At 41.3% G+C, this 17,067-nt stretch overlaps 1 protein-coding gene across 1 annotated transcript in view; it reads left to right on the forward strand.

Annotated features, from left to right (window-relative positions):
* The window catches only part of LOC138766387 (kinesin-like protein KIF14), a 55,749-nt gene that overhangs the window by 14,959 nt on the left and 23,723 nt on the right, over window positions 1–17,067 (forward strand). The window contains exons 6-14 of the mRNA XM_069943964.1: window positions 5,287–5,317; window positions 10,566–10,673; window positions 10,762–10,878; window positions 13,837–13,955; window positions 14,117–14,289; window positions 14,424–14,571; window positions 15,922–15,985; window positions 16,079–16,263; window positions 16,887–16,989. Of these exons, the coding sequence (XP_069800065.1) occupies window positions 5,287–5,317; window positions 10,566–10,673; window positions 10,762–10,878; window positions 13,837–13,955; window positions 14,117–14,289; window positions 14,424–14,571; window positions 15,922–15,985; window positions 16,079–16,263; window positions 16,887–16,989 (1,048 nt within the window). The remainder of the gene's footprint in view (window positions 1–5,286; window positions 5,318–10,565; window positions 10,674–10,761; window positions 10,879–13,836; window positions 13,956–14,116; window positions 14,290–14,423; window positions 14,572–15,921; window positions 15,986–16,078; window positions 16,264–16,886; window positions 16,990–17,067) is intronic.

Raw genomic sequence — 17,067 nt, forward strand, 5'->3', positions numbered from 1 at the left:
CAAGTGTGGCGGGTGGGGAAAACTCGGGTGTAGGACACACTGTGTTTTGCAGTGGGTTATGGGGGGTTAGAGGTGGGTGGGATGGGGGGGGGAGAGGGGGGGGGGGAGGGGAGGGTGGGTCCAGCCCGGGACGGGAGGGAGATAGGAGGTTTTTTTTTTTTTTTTCTTTTTTTTTTTTGGCTGTGGAGACGCAATTTTGGCTGAGTAGGTGTTATGGTCAATATAGTTAGTTGGAATGTGAGAGGTTTGGGTGAAAGGCTTAAAAGGTTTGCTGTGTTTGATCAAGTTAATAAACATCTGCCGGCAATAGTTGGGCTGTTGGAAACCCATTTAACTTCAGAATCGGTGGTGGGTATCTCTAGGGGCTGGGTAGCCTCGTCATTTCACTCTTTTGGTTCCTCCTTTTCTGCAGGAGTGTCAGTTCTGATTCACCGTAGAATAGACCATAAAATCTTTGTGTCACAGACGGACAATAGGGGAAGATATGTATTTTTGTATGGTTGCATAGAGGGTTCTAATATAATTTTGGCTTTTGTGTACATCCCTCCCCCGTTCTCCAGGGACATATTGGAGGATTTGCTGCGTTTCGCGGCAAATAAGGAATATAGGGGGCTTTATGTCTCGGGGGATTTTAACTGTACTATGTCCTTGGAGGACAGGAGATCGGATGTCAGAAAGCTAGTCAATAGAAGCTCTCCATTGGAGAGGTTTGTGGATGAAGTGGGATGGCTAGATGTATGGAGGTGTCATAATCCAACAAGGAAAGCATTCTCTTGTTTTAGTTCCTCATACAGTTCGGCTTCTAGAATAGATATGGTATTCAGTGATCAGGGGGGGTTTAGATTAGTTACTAAGGTTACATATGCTTCAAAAAACATATCTGATCACACTCCGGTGATATGGGGTCTGAAATTATGTGGGGCAAATGAGCATTTGGATAGACCCTTTTTTTTTTTTTTCCAACAACTTTTTATTGAAATACAAGGTTATACAACACAGGAATTGTACAGGCATGGTACGCGATCGTGAGGAATAAAACGCATGGCCTCTGTCTCCCTACCCGAGAGGCAGATAACATGGATTTCACAAATTATGAACAAGTGTTGTATAACAAAAGAAAGAAAAAATTATAGAAAGCACATTTTACATATAACCAGGTATCCCCTTCTAACCCTTCCCCCCCCCCCCCCCAACCCCTCCCCCCCCTCTTCTCTCTGGATAGACCCTTTAAACTTAACCCTCATTGGCTTAATATTCTGGGAAAGGAGGATGAGGAAATTGACAGAGAAATAGAGGGCTTTATGCTGTCTAATAGGGGAACAGCAAGTATCCAGGTTGTTTGGGATGCCTTAAAGGCATTTATTAGAGGGTGTTATTTTAAAAAGATCCTGATTAAAAAGAGAGAATTTAAAGATAGGGAAAGGAAGCATGTACAGGAGGTTGAGAAGAAAAGTCGAGATTATGAGATAAGGGCGGATGAAGGATCACTTAGAGAATTAAAGATAGCCCAAGAGGAATATGCTAGGTTTGTGAAAGATAGAGCTTATAATAAAATGTTATTTTCTGACTATAGGAGATTTAGGGATGGGAGTAGACCAGGCCAACTTTTGTCTAATATAATTAAGAATCAGACACAGAACAGTAATATCTTTTCCATTAGGGGAGAAAATGGTAGGTTAGCCACTGATCAGAATGCCATAGAAACAGCTTTTGTGAATTTCTATACTAAATTGTACTCCTCTTCTTCCCCAGACCTATCCAAATCAGATATGTTATTGTTTGATCGCATTTCCTTGCCTAGAGTAACAGAAATGCAGAGAGAAGTAATGGACTCACCACTCTCTCTGGCAGAGTTGGAGGCAACTTTGGCCTCTGTAGCTGGAAATACGGCTCCGGGGGCAGACGGATTACCGTATGAATTTTATAGAAGACATGCTAAGGTGGTGCTTCCGATTCTGCTAGAGGTGTTGAATCAGTCTATTTGGGACGGGGGACTTCCGGGATCTATGGAGGAGGCGGTTATTGTGCTTATAGGAAAGAGGGGGAAGGACCATCTTGAGATGGGGAACTACCGGCCAATCTCTCTGTTGAATATAGATTTTAAATTGTTCTCTAAACTAATAGCTAGGAGGCTGTCAAAGGTTATTACGGCTTTGATTTCGGAAGATCAAAACGGCTTTATGCCAGGCCGTACAGTATTTAATAACATAAAGAGGATGTACTTGAATATGCAAATTCCAGCTGAGGGGGACAGAGCTGTTGTAGCATTGGATGCGTGTAAAGCATTCGATCAGGTAGAATGGGCATATTTATGGAAGACCCTCGAGCATTTTGGCTTTAGTGCTAAATTTATAAAATTGATTCAGGTGATGTATAGGCAGCCCTTGGGTAGACTCCTTATTAATGGTAGGGTGTCTCCACAATTTAGTATTCATAGAGGGACTAGACAAGGGTGCCCGTTGTCCCCTATGTTGTTTGCTCTGTACATCGAGCCTTTGGCGGAATGGATAAGGTCTTGTGGTAAATTTAGGGGCTTCGGTTTGAGGAGAGATAAGGAAAAAATACTTATGTACGCGGACGACTTGCTCCTCTTTGTCGTCGACCCCGGTGTGAATCTTCCGGGCATAATAGAGGATTTTGGGGTGTTAGGTAATCTAATGGGGTTGTCGATAAACTGGACCAAGTCGTTCATTATGCCTTTGGATAGAGACCAAGGGGACGGCTTCTGTAATCTGAAAGTCTGCAAGATGGGGGAGGGTCTTGAGTATTTAGGGGTACTGGCGGCGGTGGATCCCTCTCATTTTTTGAAACATAATATTAAGCCTCTGGTAGAAAGAATAGAGAAGAAGGTGGCGGTGTGGTCTAGTCTCCCTATATCGATGTCGGCGAGGATGGCGCTTATCAAGATGGTCCTTCTCCCTCAGATAAATTTTTTTCTGGCCGCCTCACCAATTTGGATACCTACTAAGTGGTTTAGGAAGATTGAGATATTGCTTAACAGACTGATTTGGGGAAGAAAGAGGGTAAGGCTTCGGTATGGTCGGTTCTGCCCTAGGATGGATTGGGGCGGCTTTGCTCTCCCGGACTTCTTTTTATATTTTTTGGCTTTTCAGTTTGCCTATATTATTACCCAAGTCAAGTTGGTGTTTCTTAAATTGTATGAAAAATAGGGAACTGGGGATTTTTGAAAGATTAGAGTCAGGTGGTTTACAGGTTTTCTCAAAGGGTGTAGATTTTTTTGGTACACTAACTCACAGGATTTGGCAGGAAATTAAGAAGGTTTGTAAGGTTAGAGGGAGCTTGGCATGTACGGAGCTGTGGAATAATATTAACTTCCCTGAATTTGAGGAACTTTCTAATCAGAAGTTTTGGAAGGAGTTTGGACATAGTAAAGTACAGTTTTTCTTTGAGGGAGGTCTTCTCAGGAAATGGGAAGATCTCTTTATAGGTTATGTAGATACCTGGCAAAATAGATTTTTTTATGCACAATTAAAACACGCGGTTAATAGAACACGTAATAAAGAGAGTTTTTTTATTTTCTGTAATGAAGGAATGGAAAAAGTTATGGCTTTGACAAAAGGGAAGGGGCTTCCTTCACGGGTGTACACAATATTATTGGAAGAAAGATATGAATTAAGGGTGCCCGCCCTTAAGGCTAAATGGGAGAGGGTGTGTGGATCACTTTCAGAATCTAGATGGAAGGGTATGCTTAAGAGTGTTAATAATGTATCACAGAATCCTGAATACAAACTTATACAATTTAAAATATTGCACAGAGTTCATTATTCACCATTGTTTTTGCACAAGGTGGGAGTCCGGGAGAGCTCATGCTGTGATAGATGTGGAGAGGGGGAGGCAGATCTGACCCATATGTTCTGGCTATGTTCTAAGATTAAAGAATACTGGATAGGAGTAATGGAAGTTCTGGATAATAAAGGTATCTGTAAAGGGCAACTCACATTAGAGGTGGCAGTTTTGGGGGAAAAACCGGAATTACAGTTAGAGGGAAATCTTTTGGTTAAAGTATTGTTCTTGGCAAGATTGGTAATCTTGAGAAACTGGATAGGGAAGACGGGACCTTCAATAGAGGAGTGGATAAGTCAAGTGAATGTGATCAAAAGGTATGATTGGTGGGAGGCTAGGGGTATTAGGAGTAGAGAGGATAAGTGTAAGCGGTTGTGGAGGAAGTGGTGAATTTTTTTTTTTTATTTTTTTTTCCTCTTCCTTTGTCTCTCTCGTTCTGTGGCTGGTAGGGGGGGGGGGGTTATGGGAGAGGGGAGGGTTTGTTTCTATGATATTACAATTATTTCTGATTGATGTATTGGGGTAAATAAGATTTGTATATGTGCGATTGTCCTGATTTTGGGACGAGAGCTAAGGTGGTTTGTATTGTGAATTCTATTTATGTTAAATAAACTTTATAAAAATAAAAAAAAAAAAAAAAATAAAAAAAAATAAAATAATGAATGTAAATTGCAAACTTTCTTTATCACATCTACTTATGACTTAGATTCTGAAAGTTATAATATCGGTGACACTTTAACCATTTTGGCCACTACACAAAGAACGGATCTGCCTGCTTTCTGCTCTGTTTCACTGTACACTAGCAGCACATTGTGGGGATCTGGGTTTCACACCCTTACCGATCTGATATCGATGACCTTTCCTTAGGACAGGCCAAGAGTTACATGGCACAAAGATGGGCATAGGAGGGTAACAACTGGTGTAGCTACATATCCACACAATGTAAATTAGAGCTGGCCTGCTAAGGGGCACAGACAACCGATGACCCTCTGCACAAATAGTATATGGGCTCCCTAATCTGCCACAGATTATTTTAGACCACCCAATTTCCCCCTATAATTCCCTTTGCAGGTAAAGTGACCAACAACATATGTAAGGCATACCCTTCTGTCTGTTTTCTTTCCTCGTTCAGATACAGCTTATATATTACATAATATACAGCTAGTAACTGCTCAATCAGCTTATTCTGCCTGATAAATGCAATCTCCTTAACAGATGCTTCTTTTTCTCCCTTTAACACAGTTGTTTCTCTGTACTTGATAAAGTTTAAAATAAACAGATCCCGGGGTGAATAGCAAGCATTACAATTGGATTGGCATCTAAACTGTGGAGCAGTTGGTGTCTTGGTGCCAAGGGACAGAAAACAGCAGGTTTTTGCTGGAGGGGACATCTACGTTATTTCCCTCTTGGTCTGCTACAACTAAGCAGATGTCCTAGAATTATTATTTTACCTTCTAGTAATTTTGTCTCTTATCCTCACAGGTATGTGGTTGCCTCATTCACAGATGTGCAGGTATGTAGGCTTCATCCTGTGTCTCTTGCGCCATCTGCTGTTCATTTACTATTTTGCAGCTTCAGGAATTATAACCGAGCATGTTCTGTAATCCTAGATAATGAAGAAAAAAAGTTTTATGACTGACGGCAAAATGCACTTATTTGTGTTGTGTGCATTATTGTTAATGTACCAATATTCTAAGAAAGCAAGTTAGATACTCCTATATAAAGTTTGTCTTATTCATATATTTCTGTACAGGATAACATAAGCCATTTAATCTAAGAGCTGTCAGACCCTCTTAGATTATCCAGGATTTGAAAAACATACCTGCATTTAAAACAAAACAATGCCTTTGTTCTCAGGTCCTGTGGTATTGCAGATTACTTACATTAACTTAAGTGCATTGGAGTTGTAATACCACACCCATCCTGAGGACAGGGGTGGTGCTGTTTTGTGGAAGAAAGCAGCTACATTTTTTCTAACTCTAGAGAACCCCTTTAAACTTATGAAACCAAAGATCTCATTAGTGAGTTGGAAAAACTGATGTTTTGTTTTTGAGGGTAAATTCACACGGGCGGATCCACCGGGAGTCTCACGCATGAAATCCGCAGGTAATCCGCAATACATGTATTATTATTAATAATATTATTATTATTATTATTACGTGTATTGCGGATTTAGACGTATGTAACGCTTTTACTATGAAATGTAAATAATAATGAAAAACTTGTGCCGGGAAAAAAAGGCACTTTCTTTTTTTTAAATCTCCAATAGTAAAGTGTTAAATCCATATGTTTAATACGCAGGTTAATGAGCTTGATTGACAGGTGTTCCCCTATTATTATTTTATTTTTTTTTCATAGGGGTAACCTATTAAGCCCAGAGAGGCAGGAAGAATCTGGCTGAGCTCACCCAGATAACTAGTCACCCAGTACCCCTGCAGTTTCTGAACTATGATGTATTGCAGTTAAACCTGAGCTGGTTGGAAGCTACTTTTCCCCATTCCCCACTTTTAGGATATTTTCAAAGGCTTTAAAGAGGATGTTCCATCAGGTACATCCTCTTTAATATAAACCACTCAAAGAACAGCGCCGTTACGGGGAAGTCGGTGCCACGGTCCGTTTTTCTCGTGTACGGCCAATTCTATCCACGGGTATTGGGCCGGGGCTGAAGCACAGGAGGCAGGCCAGCCCACCCCCAGTGGGAGGAATCCCCTGCCCCTCTATGAGGCGGCTCCATAGATTCTAATGGAGCCGTGTCATAGAGGGGAGGGAATTTCCTCCCACTAGGGGCAGACCGGCCCGCCTCCTGTGCTTCAGCTTCGGCCCGAAACCTGGGGATAAAATGACGCCGTACACAGGAACCAGGCAGCGGTTCGAAGACCGGACCATGGCATCTGCTTCCCCGTGACGGCGCTGTTCTATCCGTGGGTCATATTAAAGAGTATGTACTTGATGGTACATCCTCTTAAGTCAAATGTCCAGTTTTTTTTAGTTTTTTTTTCTTTGGAGTTCCCCTTTAAAACCCAAGAAAAAACTTCCGAACAGTGCAAGGTTTTTACCTTCCCAACATTTTTTATGTGGTTGTACAGTAGTCCCGCTCCTCTGATGCAGTTTTCTGCCTGCTCTGACTCTTATCATTCCTCTTCCCCTGCACTGCTATCAGACTACGTTTCCCAGTACTGTTTGTGATGCACTCTCTGGATATCCTGTTTCTCCTATCTGGCTCCTGTCACATCTGCATTCTCTGTCTGTGCTCAGCAAGCAAACCAAATGTGAGATAGTGGTCACATGGTCTTAGTCTCCTGTGGGGCAACGGGGGGATGAAGATGAAGAGTGCCCTAAGTAATGGACATGGACTTCTTGCTTTAAGGGCTGTGGCTAGCATGCAATTCACCAATAATTGTGGCAAATCCAGGTCCCACATGCAGTGATTAATAATGTATGTACTGGGACAATAGGGGGGAAAAGGAAATTCCACACTTGGTGCCATCTACCCAAAGGCCAGCCCTAGCTGCCACACCTAGAACTGAGCCCCTCCCCAATGTGAATTGTTGTACATTTGAGTATATAGGACACTAAGGGGATGGAGAAACTTCAGCCCTCCAGCTGAAAGTAAAAAGAAAAGATTGTCAGAAGGAGACCACTTGGTCCATCTAGCCCTTACATCTTTTGCCTCCTTATTATCTTAGGATAGATATGTTTATCCCAGGCAGGTAAAATTTTAGTTATTGTAGATTTACCAACCCCATCTGCTGGAAGTTTGTTCCAAATGTCTACTACTTTAAGTAAAGAAATTTCTCGTGTTTTATTCTTTCCCCCAACTAACCTCAGATTGTGTCCTCTTATGTTCAGTTTTATTTATTATTATTATTATTATTATTATTATTATTATTAATATTAATAAAAACATTTCCCTCTTAAACCTTAAGTCCCTTTAACATATTTAAAGGTTTTGCTCAAGTTCCACCTTTTTTCTTTTTAGTGATCTGTACTGGTTTCATGCTTCAGGTTGTCCACCATTTTTGAAGCCCATCTTTGGACACGTTCTATTTTATTAGTATATTTTTGTAGGTGAGGTCTTCATTTACTGAACTGAACTGGCAGTGTTCCAGCTGGGTCTCACTAGAGCTCTATACAGCGGGATCACAATCTCCCTCTTCCTACTAGCTATACAGCCCATCATACTATTTGTTTTCCCCATTTTAAGGCTGTCAGAAATCACTACCCCTAAATCCTTCTCTTCAAAAGTCTTTGTCAAAACAGTCCTGCCAACATGATACTCGGATAGAGGATTTCTTCTTCCTAAGTGCATTATTTTACATTTGGAAACATTGAATTGCAGTTTCCATTGTTTGTACCACCAGTCAAGCTAAAACATTTTTCATATTACTGACACCTCCAGGGATACCAACCTAATTGCATACTTTTGTGTCTTCAGCAAACAGACAAACCTTACCTACCAAACCTTCTCCTATGTCACTTACAAACATCATTAAAGCCATGCTGGTTTCAGTCCATAAAGTTATTGATTTTTAGGTGTGTTTGTTTTTTCGCGAAGAGTTTCCATTTTTACTACTACTTCATATGTTAAGCTAACTGGCCTGTAGTTACTAGGCTCTTCTCTACTAGCCTCCTTGTCGATGGGCATAATGTTGGCCATTCTCCAATCATCAGGACCATCTCCTGTTAGGAGGGGTTTGGTTATACAGATCCTCCAGGGGGTAGATTTTAATTCTTTTTTAGTTCCAGGCATGATGGGAATTGTAGTTTTACAAAACTATGAGGCTGTAAGTTCCTTAGTAGATACTTAGGGAGTGGGGAACAGATTAACCACTATCATGTTACAACTAAAGGTAGAGTATTTGCTTTTCTGACTCTTACCACCTGGTGGATTGGCTTTATACCAGGGTATAATGACTTGTCCCTTTCCATGTGATACATTTCTGTTATCAATTTGTCCTGTAATTAACAGGATTGCTCTCTTCTCAGTCTGTAGTCCCTTTGCTCTTCCGCTGAACTTCGTAGCTCTCACGTTATGATGAATGACAGACACGAGCGATGACACCTAAGTTACTAAAAATGTAGCCACAGGCATCCTTAGAGCAGCGCCCCATAATGCATTGGACTGGCCGTCATATACAGCTGGAGGGGAATAAGGAGGGTGAACTCTTTAAAAAGTTTCACGGCTAGAAGGAAAAGGCTGTGTGACAGATCCCTGCGGCAACAAGTTTAACACTGTGTGTGCCAGCAAATTTATCTTGTATTGAGTTCTTTGACTCCGTGGGTTGCAGTGTCCTATATGCAATATCTTTTTATAGGCATTAGTTCATTTATAAGACCCTATTCACACCATGTTTTTTTTTTTTTTAACTTCTCCGTTATAAGATGTCATGCAAAAACGTTGCTTTTTGTGTTTTGTTTTTTTTTTTGCATTCATCACAATGTATATATTAACAATTGTTATACAACCTAACAGTAGTGGGTTAATCTCCTGGCATACAGCTGTTTAATGGGCTTGTGGCCTAAAGTAAATGTTTTGTTTGTATTGGTTTTTAAGCAATTTTAGAGCCATATGCAGAATTTTTAAATTTTTTTTTTTTTGTATGTAACGTTTATTTAAAGGGAAAGACAAATCTAACCTACTCATATGTCCCTATTGCATGGGATGGGAGGGGGGGGGGGGGGTTAAGTTCATCACCTTCATCCTTGGGAGCGGTTTCCATGCAGTTTGGTACACTGAGGGCATAACTACAGCCCCTAGTGCATCAATCTGCTCCCAATCAGTCTGCCCCCTCTAATGAATATCAGCAGAATGGGCTGGACTGGTGCACTGGAGGCTGTAGCTCCACCCCCAGTCTCCAAAACCACCGTACTAGCCTAGGTATTAAACCACAAACTACATGGAAACCGTGCAGAGGATGAATCTAACAAACTTGCCTTCATCCACAACGTTCCTTGTGCAATAGGGACATATCAGCAGGTTACATTAGTGTAATCTGCTGATAGTTTCCCTTTAATTGTACATTATTATGGGGGCAGCCATATTGCCTGATCAGTTTTTCCACAAAATTACAGATATACTTTACAACAAAACCCATGGACATGAATACAGTGGTCTGAAGCTAATGGTAATACTTTTATGTGAAGGGAGGCTCAGCATGGAGCAATGGCTGTTGGTGTATATGCAAGTGTCCCTTTTCGTTGTAAACCTGTCTGGAATAAACTGTTGGAAAGTACAGGAAATCCCCAAAATACTAAATAAAAGTTGCCATAAAAATCTGTACACATTATTCCTGTGTATGTATGTTGCATAGCTGTCTGCTCTCTGGCATTGGGCATGGAATCCAGGAAAGCTATCTTACAGCTGTAGAAGAGCTCAGAGTGCACCGTGCCGACACTGATCTGCTGGTCTGGCCATTTCCTGTGCTATACAACTTTACATTGCATGAGGAACGTTTTGGGCGAGCAGTGCAGGAACAGCTTTGCTATTCCCTGCTGCTACCAGTACTTGGCAGAATGGGCAGCAGCAGAGAATAATAGAGCTGTGCCAGCATGGCTCACATGGCTTCTGCCTCCTTGCTCTTCTATAGCTGTAAATGGCTTTCCTGGATGCCATACCCAATACTCTATCTTTGGCATCAGGTATGGCTTTCACTAAAGCTATTAACAGCCATAGAAGAGGACAGACAACTGTTTAGCTGCCGTTTTCTATTGAAAACATGTCCGTCATTCTAAAGTATATAGGTTATTCTCTTGTCTTGTAGACTTGGCTAGAGCTGGGCAATAAACAGAGGGCTACAGCGGCTACAGGAATGAATGATAAGAGCTCCCGATCACATTCTGTGTTCACGTTGTCAGTGACGCAGACAATGGTAAGAGTTCGTAGAGAGATGTAAATAATAGAGGGGTTAGTGAACGACCATGTTCACGCAAGTCAAACTGTGACAACTTCTTTTCTAGAGGGAGCTTTTGGAAGGGGAGGTTCACGACCACACGATGACGAGCAGAGTCAACCTGATAGACCTGGCAGGTAGCGAGCGCTGCAACTCTGCACAGACCAGCGGCATCAGGTTAAAGGTAGGTGGTAACTCTCAAATTTCTAGATATAAAATGTTTTATAAGCCTGATTGAATAGGTCCCCTTTGTCAAGCGCTTGACAAAGGGGAACCTCCCTCAAAACGTAGCTTCTTGACGTCAAGTACCTGCTTTTCCCGGAGAGTGAGTGTCTCCAGAGACCTGAGGAGCGCCGCGGCATGAAGACCTGATCCAGACGTCTTATCGCACTGTTGTGACAAGATTTGTTATTCTGTTGGATACAATGTTCATGTGAATATCTTTTATAAAGAAGAAAGAGTTGGCAAATTAAAATCGGTTTGTCCTGTTTCTGCATCTTATGCTGGGTCAAAGGTAGGGACTCTCTTTAAAGAGGGCTCATCATAAAGACGTGTGGAGACTTGGGGTCCTACTCCACAGTAACGATAATCGGCCGGATCAGCCCCATTTGGGCCGATTATCGTTCGGTGAAATAGAGAGAACGATCAGCTGATGATCGTGTCATCGGCTGAACGTTCATTTAGGGCCAGACCTAAAATCATTGTTCCCCCCCCCCCCCCACCCCCACCGCGCATCGCTACGGTTAAATAGCGGTGCGCAGCGGGCGACTGTGACAAGCAGCAGCATACATTACCTGTCCAGGCTTCTTCTCCGCGCTGTCTTCGTCCCCGGGTCCCGCGCGCTCTATCTTCAGAATCGCCGGTCAGCTGACAGATCGCTCAGCCAATCACAGGCCGGGACAGGCGCGGCCTGTGATTGGCTGAGTGTAGCCTGTCAGCTGACCGGCCATTCTGAAGATAAAGCGTGCGGGACCCGGGGACAAAGACAGCGCGGAGAAGAAGCCTGGACAGGTAATGTATGATGCTGCAAGGACATCGGTAACAATGTCCTTGCAGCCCTCGCTCAACGATCATCGAACCGTGGAATAGGCCCAGTAAACGAGCTGCGATCTAGCAGATCGCCGCTCGTTGCCATCGTTGATCGGGACCTCCTCGGCCCGTGGAATAGGACCCTTACAGACCATTGCTGCTCCACTAAGAATTCTGTGAAGAATGGATTTGCAAAATAGCTCTTAAACCTCCTGAGATGTTCCTTCAAGTCACTCAATCAAGGAGTTTTAAAACATTCACTGGGAATTTTTTATGCCAAGCCAAACAATCTCTCCAAAAGGGAAAGATTTCCCATCTGTATACAGCTGTTTCAGGATTTTTGCCCCTCATCAGGGCAGAGCAGGGTGTTGGCTGGCTAGTGAGAGGTCAAAGGGGTACTAACTATCCTTAACGAGAGTTCGTCATTAAGACATGTGGATGCATACAGACCATTGCTGCTCCACTAAGACTTTTGCATCTAATGCTAAAAGCTATGACATCACATATAAATAATACTGCCTTATATTGGTAGTAATGGGAAATGCTGTGGCCACACAGTGACAGACTGTAAATTACGACCTAGATTTGTTGCTCTTTGGGACTCCAGGAAAATGTAATTAAGATTTCAATACAATAAAGTCAATGCATCTATATAGACAGCTCTCAGCTAAGAACTTTATCCGCAGAGGCTGCTGGGGATCCCATAGTTGTTCACCTAAGAAATTAAGTTTTCCCTGTTGCCCAATTTTCAATTTTCTCTCTAATTTAGTGAAAGGAAAACATCTGTTTGTGTCAAAACCGACTTATATTTGCTTGTATGGTAATCGCTAATTATAGAATGGAAATTGGAGGTTTTTTTTTTTTTTTTTTTTGTAAATTGCTGGATGAAACTACAAAGTGAATATTAAAGTAAAAGGTACTGCTGTATAGACTGTATAGCTGTATCAGAGTGACTCAAGGCTCTCCGCTTGTCCCAATGGTATTGTTTCCTGACCAAAGAGGGCAGCTGTGAACCCAACTACTAAGTAGCTGAGTCAAGAGTGTTATGCTTTACTGATATCCTGATATTTTCTCCCACCACCTGGAAGTCTGCGTTGCCATTGATGGCCAATATATAACTGCTGTATAGCATTCTGTTTTTCTAATTTTCAGTTGTAGCAGAAAAAGCCCAATTTCTGTGGTGTCTGCCATACACTACATTCACACACATAAGAGGGAATCCTTCTTTTTCATGTTCCAGTACACACCTCAAGAATCAGAAACAACATGGAGGGCATTATAGAGCAGTAGCAAGCAATTAAAGGGGTATCCCACCCAAACAACTCTTCATATGTTGCTGCACATGAAGAGACTAACAATTCATTTCACACTCACGTTATCTATTCAGTCTTCCTCCCTCAGTTCTGAGCTGCTGCTTTCTGCTGAAGACCTACAAATCTGTGTGAGCTTTTCTCTCTGTCTCCTCCTCCCTTCTGAGATGGCTGATAAGTCCCTATCTGCAACTTTGTAATGCTGGGAGGGTTAATCAGTGAGTTCATCAGACTAACCCTCCCAGCATTACAGAGAAGCTACAAAGTTGCAGATAAAGCTGGTCGGAGATGGAGAGAAAAGCTCGCATTTTTTGTGTCTTCAGCAGAAAAAAGCAGGTCCGAACAGGGGGAAGGAGAATGAATAGATGATAACAAGTAGGGAATGAATTGTTAATCTCACAATGAAAAGTTAGTAGTTTAGCAGTACGTGTTTTATGTCTTGCCCTCTGCTCTCTGAATCACTCCAATCTCGGCATGCTCTACGTGTCTCAAACATTATACATTGTAGGCTCTCATGGGCAAGGTCTTTTCTGCCTATATATCAATCAGTCTTTTACTTTATTCATGATGTTTCTTTTATGTTACATTCTGTAAACGCCTTATCCTATGTACAGTGTGCTGGGATCAAGGGCACTTTAAAACTTCATAATAAAAATAATAATAGAGCATCTAGAACTTGTATAGCAGTCCTACAGTACTTTCAGGTTTTGATATGTCAATTTTGAGACCAGAAAATAGTTTTTTCCCTTTTTTTTTTTTTTTTTTTAAATAGTTGTGATGTCTTCATGCTCCTTGTCTTTCAGGAAGGCGCCAGCATCAATAAGTCACTGCTTACTCTGGGCAAAGTGATATCTGCTCTTGCGGAGATGTCAGATGTCCATAAGAGAAGTTTTATACCCTACAGAGAGTCTCTGCTCACTTGGTAAATTGGCTGCCTATGTATTAGGCTTGTTGCATTTTACCCCTCACATGTAAAGAAAAAAAAAATTATATTATTATTTATTATTATTATTATTATTTTTATTATTATTATTATTATTATTATTATTATTTAATAATAATTATTATTATATTTGTCAAAAGGCTTCTACGGGAGAGTTTAGGTGGAAATTCCAAGACCGCTATGATAGCTACAGTCAGTCCTGCATCGGTGAACCTGGAGGAGAGCCTTAGTACTCTACGATATGCCACTCAAGCTAGGAACATCATCAACGTGGCCAGAGTGAATGAAGACTCTAACGCTGCTCTGATTAGAGGTACATAGATTGCTATGCAAAAAAACTAAGAAATCTAAATAGCATACTATCTATGGACTTACACTATTACCACTAATGATTTTAGAATTTGGCATCTAAATAGTTTCTTTTTGTATTTTTGTGTACTTTTTCAGAGCTAAAAACTGAGATTGAGAAACTCAGGACGGCTCAGCAGTGTGTACAAGCGGTGGATCAGGCTGTATATGAGGCTAGCTTGCAGGAGATATGTTCCCTGAGAGAACGTTTATCATCCAAGGAGAGGCAGCTAACGGAGACCCAGAAGTTAGTAGCATCAGATCTGTAATTTTCACACTCGCAATTTGTCATAACCATCGTTAATGATGTGAACACACCAAGGCTCATCAATGGTTGACTGTGCGGCCCCCGATTAATTATTATTTTTTTTTCTCTCTTCCCTCTATGCTGAGCTTAAAGTGGACTGGTCATCAGGTTTTTGTGTATTAAGCCAGAACATATACTATATAGGGCTTCAAACCCTGAATCCATATATACCTTTGTTTTAGTATTGCCCCCTTCAGCATGGAGAGATCACACTTTAAATTTATATTTATATGAGCCTTAAACACTTGGTGCAAAAGCCCAGCAAAGGTCATATCATCTACTTGTTAGTAACCCCTCTTGGTCCACTTGTAACCTCCTCAAAGAGACAATGCTAACCAGTGGGTGGGATTAACTTTTTTTTTTTTGTATTTATTTATTTATTTTTTTAACATTAACATGGAGGGAGCCATCTTGCTAGGAAGTGATAAGCGAATAGTGAAATATTCGAATATTCGTACGAATATTCAAATATTCGATCCCATTAAAGTCTATGGGAACAAGTATTCGATTATTGAAAAACATCTATTCGACCACTTGGAGGTAAAAATCGGAAGCTGGGGGATTTGAACGCTTATCGAATATTTATCTAATATTCAGCGAACTATTCGATAGAATACCTTACTATTCGATCGAATATCTATTCGATCGAACACTATTCGCTCATCTGATATGTCATCAGACATGTCAAAAGTTACTGATTGTATCAGGTCTGGCTCCTGAGACATGCTGAGATCCAGGGAATTGCACTCCCTTCCCTGGCCCGGAAGAACATCTGACTGGTCATTTCATAGACTATAATGAAGCAAAGGTGTTGGATTTGATTGACAACTGGGGCAAGAGACTCGCTGCCACCCACACGCCACCCAAATTTATCTAAGGACCACATCGGGCCTCAGGAGTGAGACCCAATGCAATCATTAACACTCCATTAACATTAAAATGTATTTGTCTGCTCCTGGATCATCAGCACACAATGACACCATAATCCGCGTGCCCCCAATGGTTGGGGGGGGGGGGGGTGCATTATGGTCTCATTGCATGCCCATATCTATGGAGACTCGAACCTCTAGATTAAATGAGGAACTCGTCACTGACTGGTACACTTCAAGTCAAGCCATACCACATGAAAGTGAATTTTAAACCATATCTGTACTCTTATGTACAAGACTCTAAGATGAAGAATAAACTCCTAGGTTTATTAGGGAAAGGTTACAGAAAAATACAGCCGTCTGTTCTTGTTTTTTACAAATAACTGTTCAGTGTGTACGATCTGGTCATTTGTGGTTTCAGATCTTGGGAAGAAAAACTTCAACTTGCCAAATATCAAAAAATAGAAGAAGCAAAGGAGCTGCAGGTACAGTATGTCCCATCTTCGCGCCACAAGTCATTATTTCCTCTCTGGCTTTTTCTTGTACAAATTACTTTTTCTTGTCTTTTTTTATAACAGAAAGCTGGGGTTTGTTTCAAGGTGAATAATAGACTTCCCAGCCTAGTCAATCTGAACGAGGATCCTCAGCTCTCTGAAGTGCTTCTATATCTAATAAAGGAGGGTCAAACAAAAGTGGGCAAGCAGCACCCGGGCTCTGATCATGAGATCCAGCTTTCAGGAGTCTTGATAGCCAACGACCACTGGTATGTACCCCTCAGGCCAGTATGGATATACTATTTATAGGACCTGTATATCGCCTTCGAGATTAGATCACAATGTTTCTCCTTATAATCAAAATAGATGAATTTTTATTTTATTTTTTCTATTAATTGGAGAAACATTTGCTTGGGAAGGGAAATGGTACCATATCTGTTCTTTAGTAGGGCTACTGTACGTGACTTCTGAAGAACTAGGCCTTCTTGAGAAGACTTTCAAATCACCTGTCAAGTGTTAGGGTCGTTCTGCAAAACTTTTGACCTGTCATAGAGACAGGTCAAAAGTTTTGATCGGTCCGGGCCTGAGTGTTCAGACCCATACCGAGCGGGGAGGTGACCACGCTGTCTAGACACTCAGACCCAGACTGGTCAAAACTTTTGACTTGTCATAGAGACAGGTCAAAAGTTTTGCAGAATGACAGTGACACTTTAAAAAAAAAAAAAAAAAAAAAACTCGGCAGCTCTTTAAATATGGCCGGAATTACACGACAGGTCATTCCTAACAGATGTGGATTTAACAATTGTATTCAAGCTTATGAGTAATATTGTGACAATCTAGTATCTCTACTTTCACTCTAAATAGCCTATTCTCCTCCACTATCTATCCACAGCACCATCAATAATGAACATGGCCAAGTGACTCTAATTCCAACACCTGGAGCAGAGACATTTGTTAATGGAAACTTGGTTCAAGACTTGGTGGTTTTACATCATGTAAGCAATAGAAATACATTATGTCTACACAAACTCTCTTCTATCTGATGGTTATAATGCAAATATTTTTAATGCCCC

This window comes from Dendropsophus ebraccatus, chromosome 10 (genome assembly GCF_027789765.1).
Source record: "Dendropsophus ebraccatus isolate aDenEbr1 chromosome 10, aDenEbr1.pat, whole genome shotgun sequence".
NCBI lineage: Eukaryota > Metazoa > Chordata > Amphibia > Anura > Hylidae > Dendropsophus > Dendropsophus ebraccatus.